Raw genomic sequence first — 17,955 nt, 5'->3', positions numbered from 1 at the left:
CACCTGAGGCTTTTGAGCATTTGAAATATAGCTAGTGAGACTGAATAACTGAATTTTCAACTGTATTTCAATATAGTCAATTTTAATTTGAATCTAGAAATAGCCTGCACAAAATGTTTTATCCATTAAATGCAACTTTATTGTACTGATAGACTACATACGCTGCATTGCATAAGATATAGTATTGTAGGGAAAGTATTGGACATATACACTAATGCAACATTAAAATGTGTTTATCTGAATATGTTATTCAGATAATAAGAGCTATGTTGAAGCTTAAGTAAAGCATAATTGCTAATAAATTATTTATTTTTAAGTAAATTTATTCTTCTAATAAAAAAATCAACTCTTCCCAATGAAAACTTAATGTTCAGTAATGAATTGTGCTGTGAGTATAAAATATGCACCTAGATTTAGGAGACTTAAATGAAAAATAGAGTGCAAAATATATCATTATCATTTTATGTTGATTACATGAAATGTTAACATTTTGGACATATCTGCTTAAAAATAATTACAATTAACTTTGCCTGTTTTATTTTGTTATGTGGCTACAGAAATATGAAATATATATATATATAATTTTACATTTAAATATATTACATTTTATATTTAAAATAGAAAAATCAAATTTCACATTTAAATATATTGTACATATTAAATACACACACACACACACACACACACACATACTTGCTTGTAAGTCCAATGGAAGCATGTCCAAGTACTTGCTTGGAGGTTTGATGAAAGCACATGACCACAAAATCTGAAGGTTAATGTTAGTTATTTAACAGAAACTCTCAATAGAACCTGTTGTATTTTTTTGTGGGGAGATAACATGTAACCCAATGCAACATGGTTGTTTCCTTGTTAGATCAATAGGTTTTAATTTTACCTTTTCCAACAAAAGTACATTGGGTATTATGAAATCATTGCCTTTCCTAAAGGGCTATTATGCTTCTTTCACCTTAAACTGTTTTGTAACTACAGATTTCTCTTGGACTTTATAATAAGAGTCAATAGTACCTGACCTAATAAAAGGATAAATGTCTGGAACAGTATATTATTTTATTGTTCTTTTTCACCCCATACACATATAGTAGTAAAGGATATATTCTGCTGATATCTAACATTTAATTTGTAAGATGTTTATTAAATATTTGAGATATTTCACTGTGAATAATTTTCATTATAATATATATTGCATTGAAATCTGTTTTAATGGATCTTTTTTTAAAATCAACAACCAGCCACTCATATTATGTAATCAAATAAATGAGCCTCCAACTAATTACCACAAAAGGTTAGGATATTTTTATCTCACAAAACATCCCTATTACTCATAAGACACCTGAAATTACCTCCCAATTCATTTTTAGTCAAATAATAAAGATAATGATGCTTCTCCTGCTGGTGTTGCTGATATTATTAATAATAGCTAATATTTTATGTAATGCTTATTCTCTGTCAGATACCGTTCAAAGCACTTCACATATATTAACTAATTGATAGACTGATAATGTTTTATGAGCCTGCCACTTATAGTCAAGAACAGTCTATTCCACAAATTTACTTATTTTATTCACCAAATTTGATTCTCAATGAATTTTGTGCATGCTAAGTAGCTTCAGTCATATCCGACTCTTTGTGATCTTATGGACTATAGTCCACCAGGCTCCTCTGTAATAGGATTCTCCAGGCAAGAATACTGGAATTGTTGCCATGCCCTTCTCCAGGGGATCTTCCCAACCCAAGGATCAAACCCACTTCTCTTATATCTCCTGCACTGAAGGCGGGTTCTTAACCACTAGTGCCTCCTGGGGGAAACATTTTAGCTTTTGATAAAAGTAAAAAAAAAAAAAAGAAAAATTCTGTGAATTTGCAAATTTGAGGATAAGAAAGGCTGGGGTTCATATTGAAATAAGTGCAGGCCTTAGAAGTAGAAAGCTCTAAGTGTTTAAGATCTGGTTCTTCTAATTCCTAGTATGATGTTGGGTCTAACACTATTTTGACAGGGCTGCGGCCAGCTCAATAGGATGTCGGAATGCATTAGACAAATAAGCCCCTTTTCGTGGGTGATGGAGCATTAGGCAAAGGGCTTAGCTTAGCCAGAGGTGCACAGCTCCCACTGCCACCTAGCCTGGGTATCTTTGTGCAAAGCATGTCAGCAAACTTGTCCCAGAGTCTTTGTTTCTTGTTTGATAAAACAAAGATAAAGCAATAGATGGGATATTGTGAGGATCACATGAAATAATGCACGCACAAATATTTTGTGTGACAAATATATCTGAATGTATAACATTCAATCATTCTTTCAGCATATACTGGGTACCTATAATACGGTAAACTCTGGGATGCAGAGATAAAAAGACACAGTCACTCTTTTTAGTGAGGTGGAACTTATAAAATCATAATAATTCAGAGTCTGTTTTCCAGGTTTTGTATATAGGTAGAATATTTATACTGTCCATACATTTTAATTTACACAGATTATAGTATTCTTTTAATAGAACAACACATTTTAGAAAGTATCCAATAGTAATAGAGAGTAGCAACTTTTGCTACTTGCCAATCATTTTGAATTTGTCAGAAACGAGGAGGTCTGGGAATGATACTGAGAATACTGAGTAATAGCTAGCAGGAATTAGAAACTGAATTGTGAATAGTGGACACAGCGGTATGCAGAAGGCAACCAGCTATGCCAGTAATTAGCCACTTGTTGTATTACAGGATAATCCTGGGCATCCTGAAAGAGATGGGGCAGTTCAGGAGTCAGAAAGGCAATACAGGTACTCTGGGTCTACTGAAGCAGCTATTTACCAATCAATACTATTTCAATATTTTAATTATCTTTAGAACAAATAGTGGACTAATATAGTTTTATATCTCATAGTTATCACGCGTTCATTGTAATGGAAAACTATTCTGCAACCTTCAGACTCAAGTCTAGAAGCTTTCCAGGACCATACATTCTCCTTCACTGCCCACATGAGCTCATATCTAAATTATAATCTTTATAAATTATTTTTCTCCTAATAGAATATTCACTCATATTTCACATACTAGGCAAAAAGCTCTCTTAATTCAGGGATTGTATACCAGGGTCTAGTATACTACAATGTCTGGTACAGAGCAAGTGCTCAGAAATATTTTTGTTGAACAAATCAGATGGATGGGTAAGTAAGAAAATAAATTTTCTACAATACATCTCTAATGTGAGCTTTAATCTAAAAATTGGACTAGTTTAATTAAATATTAGCAGCTGGCATGCTTCATTTAATAGTTTTAGTGAATTAAATAACTGAAGAAAAGAACAGACTAAGTGATGGTAAATTTATTGGCAGATAAAAGTCAATCCTTTCTATCATAACTTATAGGATCATTTCCCAAAATGTGTCCTAAGGAATAGTAGTTCCCAAAAATGCTTAAAAGGGCTTATCTACTTAAATAAAATAGTTCAGTTTAAATTTGTTTAACCCAGTGATTCCAAAGTGTTTTGGGCCACAAAATTGACCTCCACATGATTATCAAACACCACACAACTCTAAACTTTAGGAAAATCCTAGGTTAAGAATATCTTTGTCACTTTAAACAAACTTTTCCTAAATTACCTTTAGCTATTTCTAGATATCTTTGAATTTTAATTTAAAAGTTTTGGTATTTTAATCCCATGATGGAATTTTCAAGTGGCATGGCAAAACTACCTAAAATATAAAAATAATAATTAAAGCCTATAGGCTTATTGCCTCAAACTCCATTTTCCATACTGATATGGAGGAATCAATCACTTACAGTGTGTTTGACTACTTCTACCTTCTGTGATTGACTGAAGCCCTTTGTAAGTCATTTTGTGCAATTATTGAGTCATTACTAGAAACTAAATTTACTTGTTCAATATCTTAATCATCTCAGCAGAAATATAAAACAGTGAATTTTGTTTATTAAACACCAGCTTCATCAATTATTTTTTATTAATGCTATTCTTCAAGTGATGTGCCCTCACTAGAGATGGTAAATGTGAAGATTTAAGACTCCTTATTGTGACTAAAATGCTACCAAATATATTCATATATAAATGAATGCTAAATGGAACAATAAAGAAACACCATGTGGTACGACCTTAAAACAATGGCAAATTTTGTAATACTTTGTCTTAAATTTTTGTATACTTGGAAATACAAGAAATTCACACAATTAAAGACTTAAAAAAGTATTAATTAATTAATTAATTAATTTTATAATAATTTAAAGTATTGGATAGAAATCACATTAACTGAAAGGGAAGTGTTAAATCAAAGTTAATTGGGATAATAAAGATAGTAAATAATATAGACAATGTATTTTAAAAAATAATTGAAGCTGTAATTGTAGCTTGAATATTATTACATCAATATAGAATATCTTTTAGGTTTACATAGGAAAGATAATATGTATTTCCTTGAGGAGAACAGTTTTTCACTTAATAAAAGTAGGCTATTTTGAACATCGAAATATTTGTACTTCTTGTTACTATTAATCATGATTCTGTGAACTTTCTCATTCTTTGATTACCTTGGATTCTCGTATTTGGGAGAGTTCTTGTACAGCCTTGACTGAAAATTATATTATTTAAAGCCCAATCCTGGCTCCCCTGGTGGCTCAGTGGTAAAGAAGTCGCCTGGAATGCAGGAGACCTGGGTTTGATCCCTGGGTCGAGAAGATACTCTGGAGAAGCGAATGGCTAGCCATTCCAGTATTCTTGCCTAGAGAATTCCATGGACAGAGAAGCCTGGTGGGCTACAGTCCACACGGTCCCAAAAAGTCAGACACTACTAAGCAACTAACACTTTTACTTTCAAAGTCCAACCCACATGTTAATCTTGAGAGTCATGTTTTCAGATCAAGAGGCAAGCCTGGAAGACTCAGTTAACAGAGCTTTACAAAAAGCCATTATTAGTGAAAACTCAGGACACCATCTGATAGGAATAAGAAGTATAAGCTGCACTTCATATAAAATCTTTCATGGAGGATAGAGGTTAGTGAGGATAGCTCAAAATTTTATACAGATTTGTTAAAGTCCATCTGCTAAAGGAATTAATTCTGAAGTCTTATAGCATTGATTTATGGAAAAATATAAGCCTCTTAAATACATACTCACATTCAGTAGCACAGCATAACATATGTTTTGGGTGGCAGAAACATATGAGTGAATTAACACAGAGCCAGGACCCTGCCACTGGTCTATCATGGTAAGGGAAAAAGAAAATTTATTATAGAATATGTGGTTAAAAGAGTTCTAGCCAGACTGAATGGAAGACCCAGCAAAAGGTGTGGAGTACAATCAGAAAGCTAGACAACTGGCCATGCTAAAATCACAAATTACAAATTGTCTGTGGACACCAGCAGTGATATCTGCAGAATTCTCAGGTACCAAGAAATGAAGTCTCCACTGAAACCAGCTAATACCTCTGACTAAGAACTGAGGTTTATACATGACCAGTAGGTTTCAACTCATCACTATAAGGGTTCAAAAGATATCACTTATAACTAGAAGTTTTCTTTAAAAAGGAAGTAGGAGGTGGCCTAAACCATGAAAGTTTGAATGTTACCCCAAAAAAGCTGAGTTAACACAAAAGAGACTTTTATCATAGCGGATGTTGTGAAGTTTTAACTTTATTCTGTCAATAGTAGGCATGTATAATCCAAATTAAAATGTAAATCAAAATTTTTTTCAGTTTTATGGTCACCAAGTACTATATTTTAAACCTGCTAGATGTTTTAGTACATGATCTACATTAAAACTGGATATTTGATAAATTATCTCCTATTAATGATGTTCTATTGATTTGAAGATAGTAACCTAAATTCCATTTATTCTACTAAGATATATCTTGGTTTTCACAAATTCAATGAGATATTAAAATAAGGTTAATATAATTTGACTTTCACTCTTTAAAATATATCAATAATGGTTTTCTGTATATATATATTTGTGTATATATGTATTTGTGCGTGTGTGTATATATATATATATATATATATATATATATATAATGGGCGTCCCTGTTGGCTCAGGTGGCAAAGAATCTGCCTGCAATATGGGAGACCTGGTTTTGATCCCTGGGTTGGCAAGATCCCCTGGAGAAGGGAATGACTACCCACTCCAGTATTCTGACCTGGAGAATTCCATGGACTGTATAGTCCATTGGGTCGCAAAGAGTTGGACATGACTGAGCGACTTTCACTTTCATATATTAAACACATTAAGAACACAGAAAATGTAAGCATCATAGTGCTTTTTTTAAAGTAACAATCTGCAATATTTCCCTTTTTATCTATAAGTCATGGTTCTAGTATCAGTGTTATGAAGATGGATTCAATTCTTTAGAAAATAATGAAATTTTTGTAACAGAATCTCAATCCAGTATTTAATATGCTGATTTATATGACTATTTCTCTACAAATTTCAAATTTCATTTGAAATTAAATGGCAATTACCCAGTTTACTGTTAAATACACCCGTAATTTATGAACACAATTTTAGGTTGGGAGATACATGACTGGAAAATAAATTGTAAGGATCGAAATGAAAACATAAACATAGTCAGCTACAGCTATGTCATGGTGGTGGTTTAGTTGCTAAGTCTTGTCTGACTCTTGCAACCTGTTGGACTGTAGCCTGCCAGGCTCCTCTGTCTATAGTATATCCCAGGCAAAAATACAGGAGTAAGTTGCCATTTCTTTTTCCAGGGGATCTTCTTGACCCAGGGATTGAACCCATGTCTCTTGCATTGCAGGTGGATTCTTTTGCCATAAAGCCACCAGGGAAACCCCATAGTCAGCTATGGAAAAATTTAATTCTAACATCATTATCAACTAATACGGTCAAAGGCCTTAAATGTTACATTGCCATAACTACAAAATATACAATTATATCATGCAAGAAAATGTTATCAGAGAGTTTTTAATGGTTGTTTTAGACCAAGGGTTACTTAGACCATTCTGACAACTAAATATATTTTAATTATTTCCATAGGTTCTGTGGACATTATATTAATTAAGTTGATGAATCTCATAGACAAGATAGGTTCATAAAGACAGAGAAGTAAAAGACGATTCTTTTTTTAAGTATTTCAAGGTAAAGTAACTATTTAGTACTAAAAGATACATGATGATATAATGGTTACATTGTTATTAAAATCAAAAGGAAATAAAACAAATGGCAAGATTAGGAACTATTTTCAAACTCTACAGACCAACAGAACTCAACTTCCTATTCTCTTAAACTCAGTAAATGAAATATCTAGTTTAATTTATGAGGCTTCCCGGGTGGTGCTAGTGGTAAAGAACTTGCCAGTCAATGAAGGAGACATAAGAGACACAGGTTAGATCCCTGGATTGGGAAGATCCCCTGGAAGAGTGCATGGCAGTCCACTCCAGTATTCTTGCCTGGAGAATCCCATGGACAGACGAGCCTGGCAAGCTACAGTTCATAGGGTCACACAGAGCAGGACATGACTGAAGTGACTTAGCATGCATGCACAGTTTATATAAGCTTAAAATAATGCAGTCCATCCATGTATGAAAAGGGGATTAAGATAAGGATTCAAATTCAGCTTGTGAATGTTATCTCAGAATGTGGTCAATTAAAATAGAAACAATACCCACTACCATATATATAAACTTTCCAGGTGGCTCAGTGGTAAAGAATCTGTCTGCCAGTGTAGGAGATGCAAGAGATACGGCTTCGATCCCTGGGTAGGGAGGATCCCCTGGAGGAGGAAATGGCAACCCACTCCAGTACTTTGCTTGGAAAACTCCATGGATGGAGAAGCCTGGCGGGCTATAGTCCATTGGGTCAGAAAGCATTGGACATGACTGAGCGACTGAGCACATGCGCGCACACACACACACACACACACACATATCACTGACTATTTCTTAAATTGTGCTGACAGGGCTATGCCCACTGTCTTTATCAGAAAAATAGCCTATTTGTCCATGTGCTATATTCCCATGAAAGTAAACTATATTTAAATTATCCAAACCAAAAGGGTTTGATATCCTCTTACTATATCATGCTCCCACCTTCAATCCTGAAATCATAAACATGACTCACATTAATAGTTATTAAGTTAGAGGAGATATTTCAAGATTAGATGCTGAAATATGATCCCCTGCCTTTGTTTAAACAATGTATAAAGGAAAATATGAAAAGCTGATCAACTAAGCAAAATTAGAAAACAATGCATTTAAACAGAATTGCTTTGATGTTGTGCTCTATTTTCAAACTTTATGATTTTTAAATTCTGTAATACAGAGGAAACTGTTTTTCAGTTATACTTTCACAAAAACTGTATTTTAAATTTGAGTTCTAAGGAAAAGTGCTTTTTTCCCTTGGAGAAATATGGACACCATTTGTGATAGTGAGAAATAAAAAACTTAACATTTTTCCTTTTAATTGTGATTGCTGGATTTAAATTTTATGCTTGATCACAATTTTTTAACTATCTGTACCTCATGGTTAGACAATGTGCTTCTCATTCACTGCATATGGTTGATTATCTCTTTCATTAAATAGTATCTTTATTCACTGCATGTCTGAGTTTTACTAAAAGAAATCCTAGTATCTTTTGATTTGCACCAAGATAACATGTCTAGCTATTGTGAATATTTTCACTCTTTGGGAAGCCAAGGCTTAAGACAACTCAGATAGCAATTAGTTAACTTCACAATTCAACACTGACCTTCTGACCATCAAATTCTATTCTTTCCCACTATATTATGCTGCATCACTGATAATTTCATTTATTTTGTTCAGTGACAGTGCACACACGCTTATGTCAAAACCTTTCCAAATGTAAAATATAGAGTAACTACTTTGAAGTTATTTCCAAATTAAATTATGTGCATCTAAAATGCCAAGGGCCTCGGTGTAACTGGAGTTTATGTGAATTTTCAGTAGAATTTGAAAGGTCTTTCCATTAAGTATGATTTTCTTACCAAAAAGATGCACTGCTGATCTGAAAATGCTAATCCCTTTTAGAATATTGTAAAACATTTTTATACATAAATTGAAAACACACTCTATTACTATTGGCATACCTTTGTTGAATTAAAACTAAGAGTCTACAAATGTTGATATGTATAAAAAGAATATCAACAATATTATGGAAGACAAAAGAAAAATCAAACTGTGATAAAACCTATAAAGATTTACAAGACTATAAGATTACTCATATATTTAGATATTTGGAATTATTTAAATGCTGTAATTCCTAAATATGCATGCCAAAGATAATTTTATGAATACGGCAATTGTATCTTTGTATATTAAAAAAGTGTGATACATCAAATAACTTAAAATGAAACTGTTATGATAATATTTCACACTTGAATAACTAATGCTTATGGATAAAAAAATTATAGTTTTTAATAAACATCATGTAGAGGTAAAATTTTCTCTATGGTTGTCATCTGAAAATCTCCTTCCAATTTACAAATTAAGAAAAATTGATCAATTATTCATGCAAATAGAAAATAATAGATTTTAGGTTTATTATAAAGATTAAGTGACAATAATATGGGGATTTCTATAAATAAATAAGAGAACTTTAAAACACCACAGATTAAAAAAAAAGTTTCACTATTATGTGTGAAGTAGCACTATTCAAGTTCTCATTAGAAGAGATTAATGGAAATGAAATATAGGAATATTATTTAAAATCAAAGACTAATATGGAAAAATGATATTGAAATCTTCCTTTGAAGGAGAATTGAAAATTTTAAAAGGAAAATTTTTAAAGCATATAACAGATAATAATAGAACTTTAAAAGAAATTCCCAATATAGATAAATTTGGGGGGTATGCTTTATTTGTTTTAGATAGGAGTGAATATATTCAATGTGGGACCAAGGGGAGGAAAAGTATTTTCTGTACCAAAGACATTTCATTTAAATCATGATTTTTCTCAATACTTTTGGGTCAGAACATAATATTTGTCAGTGTGTATCCTCAACCTCTACTTAACCCTATTTAAATTGCTGTATATAAAATAATAAAAAAGCCAGTCTATAACATAACTGAAAGGAAGCTCTATGGGGGAAAACATGTTGCTATATCTATGTACCTATACTATCAATTACAGGATCAATTATGGGGCAAGCTATTAAAAATAGCTAATGGTACTAGGGAATCTTAAGAGTTTTCAGTTTATTTTCATAATATTTTATAAATAATACAGATTAAACAAAAACATGGGGAAAAACATCAATCTTTGGAAACAAGATATAAATCAATAATAATTACAAGTACTCAATAAATATTTGAGTAATTAGGAAATCATGCCACATGGAGATCTGGTGGTGACTTTTGAGTAGAATATTCCACAAAATTTTCTATATTGAATTGGTTACAATTTAGATACTTCTGAAATTATATGGTAGCATGAAACAATCTAAAAATCACAATTGTCATTTCATGTCTGGGCATGTATTCAGCACATCAGATTATGGAATTATGAATTTTATAGCTATTTAAGTTAGCCTCGCAGAGTTTTTGCTAATCCAAATTTCTTTGATTATAGTTTTAATAATTACTTCTCCAATTCAACTACTGTGGTTTAGGTAAAATGCTTTTTGAAGATACTGCAATTGGAAAAATCAAGGCTGAATCAGGAAAGTTTTAAAAGGATACAGTGCAAAGGTGTGCTTTTATATATTAAAACTTTTCCTTTATTTTATTATAAAATTATAGCTTACATTTTCTCAGGCCACCTTATTCCCTCTATAAGTGTGAAGCTACAGATTATACCTAAAATCACCCTCATTTGAGCTCCTTTTCCTGATGAATATAGAAATAATTCATATCTCATAAAACACTTCCTATTTTGCTTCAGTAAATTTTTTTATATGTTATTCTTCAGTGCTGAAACTGGATAGACAATGCAGGAAAATCAAATTGAATCTTGAAAATACTATAAAAGTCAATTTAAGATCAGTCAGTAGAATACTGATAATTAAGTACACAAATCTACTAACAATTTTGTACTACTGTCTTATAATGTAAAATAACCAAAGATACCATTTTCATGGAACCATACAGCATAAAGCAAATGAAATACCACTTTATTTTTTAAGACAGGACATCTATGTTTTTTTTCCTCTCTCCAAGCTGTACATTTCAATAAATGTAGTGCTTTTATTTCAATAAAATAAGTGCTACTTTATTTCTATTCAGATAAAGAGTACCTTACTGAAGGATTCCATGAATTAAGCAGAAAGGATCACCACATGAGTCAAAGATGATAGTTATTTGAATATCTGCCATGCCATCTGCCTTAACTCATTGCAGAGGGAAATCAGAGCCATAAAATCATGTGAGTGGAAAACTCCATAAGGAAAGGGGTGAACCCAGAAATAAAGAGGCTCTATAAAAACTATTTATTTTCAATTAAAAGTCCTCTTATTTCTGAAGTACATAAAAATTTTAAAAATTTAAGTAAAAACTCAGCAAAATGTGATTGTAAATTTAAAGATGACACTGGCTAAAATCATAAGATTTAAGTAATATGCCCAGTTATTTTTAATAAAATAAAGGAAAACAAATTTTTCTATAGATATTTAATTTTCATTTTAAAAATATAAAGTTTATGAGCTAATGGATATACTAGACAATATATGCTATTGTAAGAGATGTTACTACAGTGCATATCTTTAAGAGAAAATCCGCATTCATGTTTCCATTTGAATTAACAACTTTACAATAGAAATTATAGATTTTTCTACAGTGGACTTTGTCTAAAATCTTGAGTTAAAAATCTTAGGAATTTTTATTACAGTGATACCCAATACACTATTACAAATTCCAATCATATTAATCTTTTGCTATTATTGTGAGAAATGTATTGACAGGGTAGCTGTAGAAAGGTTACTGGTATACAACATATAAATTGTTGAAATCTGCATTCCAGAAAACAATATGTAGTTTAATACTATTTTAGTTATTAACTGTAAGCTGCTGAAAGCCATCATATTAAATTCCCAAAGTGCTTAACACTGAAGATTACTAAAAAGGAAGGTATTGTAAAAAAAAAAAAAACAGATAAATGGAAATATGTAACTGTGGCAATGTTCACTGAATAGTAGCTAATACACTGCTGAGAATGAAATGAATTATTTACATAAGTAGTCTGAGGATAAAGTGCACTAAATCCACACAATATTACTAAACATTAGAGAAGACACACTTTTATTAATATTCCATCTTCATAATAATCATTTTAAACAGTTTTTTAAGTTAATATAGCAAATACTGTATCTCACTTATTCAAAATTATACCTGTTAATAAAAATGGTAGACAGCAATCTTAACAAGGTTAACTAAAATAGCATCCACAAAAACACTGTATATAGAAATGGATTTCAATTGATGAAGAGCCTGTTTAGAATTTTCTGAATTTTCTGCAGTGTTTTGTGGTACGTTTAGGTAGCATGTCCCACTGCTGAAGCACTTTCTTAAAGATAAATATTACATGTTACACATTACCTTTTAGAGGTTATAATCTTTATTCTGGACAGTGTGCTATAAAATCCAACTAACTTTTATACTGCAATTTCGTTATGATCACAATATTGCCTCGGCAAGAAAATGGTCATTTTTGCTTACTCAAATTACCATGTTTAACAGCTAAAGATATTTTGCCTCTATCATAAAATGCAGTTGTGTATACCAAAATCATTCTACACATCAAAAGAGGCAGAGGTATTAAATAAATATACCTTGATATGGAGCACTAAATCCACGATATCGATGATTGCTGTCTGTAACAAAATGCAGTCTGAGCCAGTTTTTGTTGCTGATAATTGGTGGTGGTATATTCATTCCAGATAACCTGAATTATGGAAGACAACAACAAAAAATTTAAAAAGCTTTTGAGTAGTAAACATTTTCACTGAATTGGGACCCCAAAAAGTTTACCTGTGTACAATATTCATAACTTTTCACTGCTGCCTTTTTAAGCACAGTGAAATAGTTGTTTTACGCATAGAAAAGTATAATTTCAAAATAAGCTGTTCCAGTCAGGTTGCATATAGGAGTAAAATCAACAGGAAACTGAGTGTAATTTTTGATTCTCCCAAATTTATTAAATAGACAATAATAAACATAAGGCTGCTTAGCTAATAGTGTTGGTCACTGCATAACCTACATATGTAGTGATATAGTATAATTACAAAACAGACTTTAAAGCAATTGATATAATTTTTTTCATTTTATATATTTTTAACATTTCACATTCAATGGAAGATTTCACTATTTCATTTCAAAGAACAAGCACTATTTTAATGTAATTTTATAGCATTGTACATTTGTGTGATTAGTTTTCATTAAAATACTATAAAGCACTAGAGTTCTGCTCCAATTGATAGAAAACAGATTGTATTTTGTATATATACTTAGTCACCATGTATCTAGTCACAAAGATTATTGCATAATCTCCTTAAAGCAAATATTTAAAACTATGCCCCAGATATTGGTCATGATTAACAGATGAAATAACTTTCTTGCTCTATAATCTTTTGAAGATTTCCAGCAAAGCAGTTTTTCCTGATTTAATTCCACAAAAAATACCACCCTATAAACCTAACTATTTAAATAGTAGATGTGTGTTATAAAGCGAAGGTAAAATGCTCTCAAAATACTATTATATTGTGAAGCAGAAATCTAGAAAACATTTTCTAATACCAATATATGACATATCTTTCCCCATCTTCAAAGCCTGCACTTTTCTTCCTTTCTTCATAGGAAGACAAACTAGACCACTCGGGGGCGCGTGTGTGTGTGCGCCCCCACATGTGTTGGTGCAGGAGATTACAATCCTTCTCTCAATGCTTGGCAGCAATTCATTCTCAGAGATAGGTAGGGGGAGATCAGAATATCCATCCTTGCACATGTTATGAGTAGTGAAGTGTAGACAGTGAAGCAAAAACATTTTATCTTACATCCTTCCCTTTTATTCCCCTAAACTCACTTTCCTAGGATGCTTGGGAGCTAGCCATCACTTTTAGTGGATAACCACCTGCCAAAGAACAAAAATTATGAATTCACATTTATTGTATCACTGTGCCCAAGAATGTATACAATTGGCTTGGCAACATTATTGTGAAATCCAATTTTCATGGATTCTAAGATGAACAAGGTGGGTTCTATCACATATGTTTCTGATTTCTCCACCAGCTTTGGAATGAATTTTCTTTAACTTACCCCTATCAGTGTATCAAACTGATACAGAAACGATATGGACCTAACTGTACAGAAATGGTACAGACCTAACAGAAGCAGAATACATTAAGAAGAGGTGGCAAAAATATACAAAAACTATACAAAAAATATCTTAATGATCCCAGATAATAAAAAATGGTGTGATTACTTATCTAGAGCCAGATATCCTGGAGTGTGAGGTTAAGTGGGCCTTAGGAAGTATCACTACGAACAAAGCTAGTGGAGGTGATGGAATTCCATATAAGCAATTTTAAATCCTAAAACATGATACTGTGAAAGTGCTGTACTCAATATGCTAGCATATTTGGAAAATTCAGCAGTGGCCATAGGATTGAAAAAGGTCATTTTTCATTTCAATCCCAAAGAAAGGCAATGCCAAAGATTGTTCAAACTACTGCACAGTTGCACTCAAAAAAACACACTAGCAAAGTATGCTCAAAATTCTCCAAGCCATGCTTCAACAGTACATGAACTGAGAACTTCCAGATGTTCAAGTTAGATTTGGAAAAGGCAGAGGAACCAGAAAAACATCTGCTTCATTAACTATGCTAAAGCCTTTGACTGTGTGGATCGTTACAAATGTGGAAAATTCTTAAAGAGATGGGAATACCACCACCTTACCTGCCTCCTGAGAAATCTGTATGTAGTAGGTCAAGAAGCCAATTAGAACTGGACATTGAACAACACACTGGTTCCAAACAGGGAAAGGAGTACATCAAGGCTGTATACTGTCACCCAGCTTATTTAACTCATATGTAGAGTACATCATGTGAAATGCCGGGCTGGATGAAGCACAGGCTGGAATCAAGACTGCCAGGAGAAATAGCAATAACCTCAGATATGCAGATGACACCAACCTTATGGCAGAAAGTGAAAAGGAACTAAAGAGCTGTTTGAGGAAAGTAAAAGAGGAGAGTGAAAAGGCTGGCTTAAAACTCAACGTTCAAAAAAATAAGATCATGGCATCCGGTCCCATCACTTCATAATAAACGCATGGGAAAACAATGGAAACAGTGAGAAATTTTATTTTCTTGGGCTCCAAAATCACTGCAGATGGTGACTACAGCCATAAAATTAAAAGACATTTGCTCCTTAGAGGAAAAGCTATAACCAACTCAGACAGTATATTAAAAAGCAGAGACGTTACTCTGCCAACAAAGGTCCATCTAGCCAAAGCTACGGTTTTTCCAGGAGTCATGTATGGATGTGAGAGTTGGACCATAAAGAAAGGTGAGCTCCAAAGAATTGATGCTTTTGAACTGTGGTGTTGGAGAAGACTCAAGAGTCTGCATGAGATCCAACCAGTCAGTCCTAAAGGAAATCAGTACTGAATATTCATTAGAAGGACTGATGCTAAAGTTGGAGCTCCAATATTTTGGCCACCTTATGCGAAGAACGGACTCATTGGAAAAGATCATGATCCTGTAAAACACTGAAGGCAGGAGAAGGGGACAACAGAGGATGAGATGATTGGATGGCATCACCGATTTGATAGACATGAGTTTGAGCAAGCTTCGGGAGTTGGTGAAGGGCAAGGATTCTGGCGTGCTGCAGACCATGGGGTCACAAACAGTCGGATACAGCTGAGCAACTGAACTGAACTGAATCAGTGTCTTATTTCTTCTTTTCTTAGCATGACTGTTCATAAGTAGAGCTGGCTGTTTTTTTTTTTTAACTGCATCTGAATTGAGTAAATAAATATATGTAAAATACATGCTTAATTTTAAAATTCACCTTTAAAAAATTTACTTCATTTCTTTCAGAAAGTGCAGTATCCAGGTTATATTTAATTTTGTTTGCTTTTTGGGTGGCATGGTTTAAACAAATTTCAATGAAAAATATTTGGATTTGGTACAATTATATTTTCAGTACATAGCATGCCTGGTTTTGATTTACAATTTTATGCTCTTCAATTCCCTAATTCAATGAGCATAACCATCCATTAGGGAAAGTTTAAATTATTTTTGATAGGCTGCACACATTTCTAAATATAAAGAGAATATAATATATGGATGGCTGTAAAAGACTAAAGTATACAGTATGCACAATGACCTTTAGAAAATCCAACAGATGAGAAGCAATTCAACAAGGACATCAAGAAAAGTGTGAGAGGAAAGAAGATGATACAGACAATAAAAATGATAAACTTTCCACCTTTCTCAGCAACATCAAAGATAATTCCAGCAATAGAATGGAGTAAAAAGGCAAGTAATAGCTACTATGGAACTACAGTTTATAAACAGTTTATAAAAACAGTTTATAAACAGAGGTGGAACTAAACAGATATTCCTAACAGATCAGTGCTTATTCTCACGAAGCATAACAGTAGACAAACCATGACACTGAACTAGAACTAGAAATCAAGTGCACCAAAGACCCACTTGCCACCAGAGAGGAAAACTATTTAGCTTCATAAGGGAGTCACATGGAGTTTTCAAATTGCTCTTAGTATTGCTCACTATTTAAACATGATTTATACAATATGACTTCATGACTTATGGAGCAATCTAGTAAATGAATTTCCATATATGTGCAATATACTTCACATGTTATCAGGAGGTCTGAGATTATATGCCAACTAGAAAGATTACATTAAATTAACTAATCATGATAAATAATTTCTTAAATACTAACGGAGATATTTCTTGAATATAACTCATTGTTATCCCTATATGAAGCTACTATGGTCACTTGAAGGTAGGCCCACATGGATTCATTTTAGTATAAAAGTGAGAATCACCTCTTGGTACTGAAAGAGAATAAGTATACTCATTATTTACTGAGCATTTACTATGTGACAAACACTGATGTTAAGGGTTGGAAATATAATTGTAAACACCACCACCAAGATCCGTGGTCTTACAAACAAAGAAGATAACAGAAACAAATGAGTAAGATAATTTCAGAGGGTGGCAAAAGATATACCAAAAAAAAAAAGAGCAACATGATGAATTTCTAGCAATAGCGTTTCAATTTGTCTGTTATCTTCTGCATTTTACACTTTAAACAGCCATACTCATGATTTTATGTTGTGAAAGTGTAATTATTAACTTGGATTTTAGGAGTATTATATCAATAACACTAAATGTCATAAACTTGTAACCTATGATAGTTATTTATTCCCCAAAAGAATTTAAGACATGCCATTTGAGTAATTAATAAATTTGAATGAGCACAGTAAATTAATAATAGCATCAAATTTCATTGCATATTCAATATAGGATACTGACAATAATACAGTGTGATCTGCCATAATTAATCTTTACTAAAATTGCTTTTATTTATACAATTTTCTAGAGAAATAACTAAATCATAAGTTGGCATTAAATTAAATGCAACATTTTATTTTTATAGATACTACCTTAAATAATATGATTATAACCCTTACAAGATTGTTTTAAAACTCAATTAAGTGTAAGAAAACTAAAAGAACCAGAAGTCTTTACCATTTTTTTAAAAAGACCCTAGAACTATTCTGAGCTTATTCCTTTGGTTTATAACTCTCTTCTCAGATCCTCATTGCTGTCCTCGGTGGATCTCTGGTTCTCAACTTTCTCAAAATTAGCATTTCCAACAACAGATGTCATCTTTGGTGGTCTGATCTGTTTTCTCTCATCTTTAGTACCTATAGTAAGTAAGTAAAATCGCTCAGTCGTGTCGACTCTTTGCGACCTCATGGACTGTAGCCTACCAGG

At 32.5% G+C, this 17,955-nt stretch overlaps 1 protein-coding gene across 5 annotated transcripts in view; it reads right to left on the bottom strand.

Moving 5' to 3' along the window:
- Nucleotides 1-17,955, bottom strand: part of CSMD3 (CUB and Sushi multiple domains 3) — a 1,331,483-nt gene that overhangs the window by 836,655 nt on the left and 476,873 nt on the right. For all 5 annotated transcript variants that reach the window (XM_070477231.1, XM_070477232.1, XM_070477233.1 and 2 more), the window contains exon 6: nucleotides 12,760-12,872. In XM_070477231.1, the coding sequence (XP_070333332.1) occupies nucleotides 12,760-12,872 (113 nt within the window). The remainder of the gene's footprint in view (nucleotides 1-12,759; nucleotides 12,873-17,955) is intronic.

Source organism: Odocoileus virginianus, chromosome 15 (assembly GCF_023699985.2).
Source record: "Odocoileus virginianus isolate 20LAN1187 ecotype Illinois chromosome 15, Ovbor_1.2, whole genome shotgun sequence".
NCBI classification, from domain to species: domain Eukaryota; kingdom Metazoa; phylum Chordata; class Mammalia; order Artiodactyla; family Cervidae; genus Odocoileus; species Odocoileus virginianus.
The sequence above is the reverse complement of the archived record's forward strand: the minus strand, read 5'-3'. Positions and strand labels throughout refer to the sequence as shown.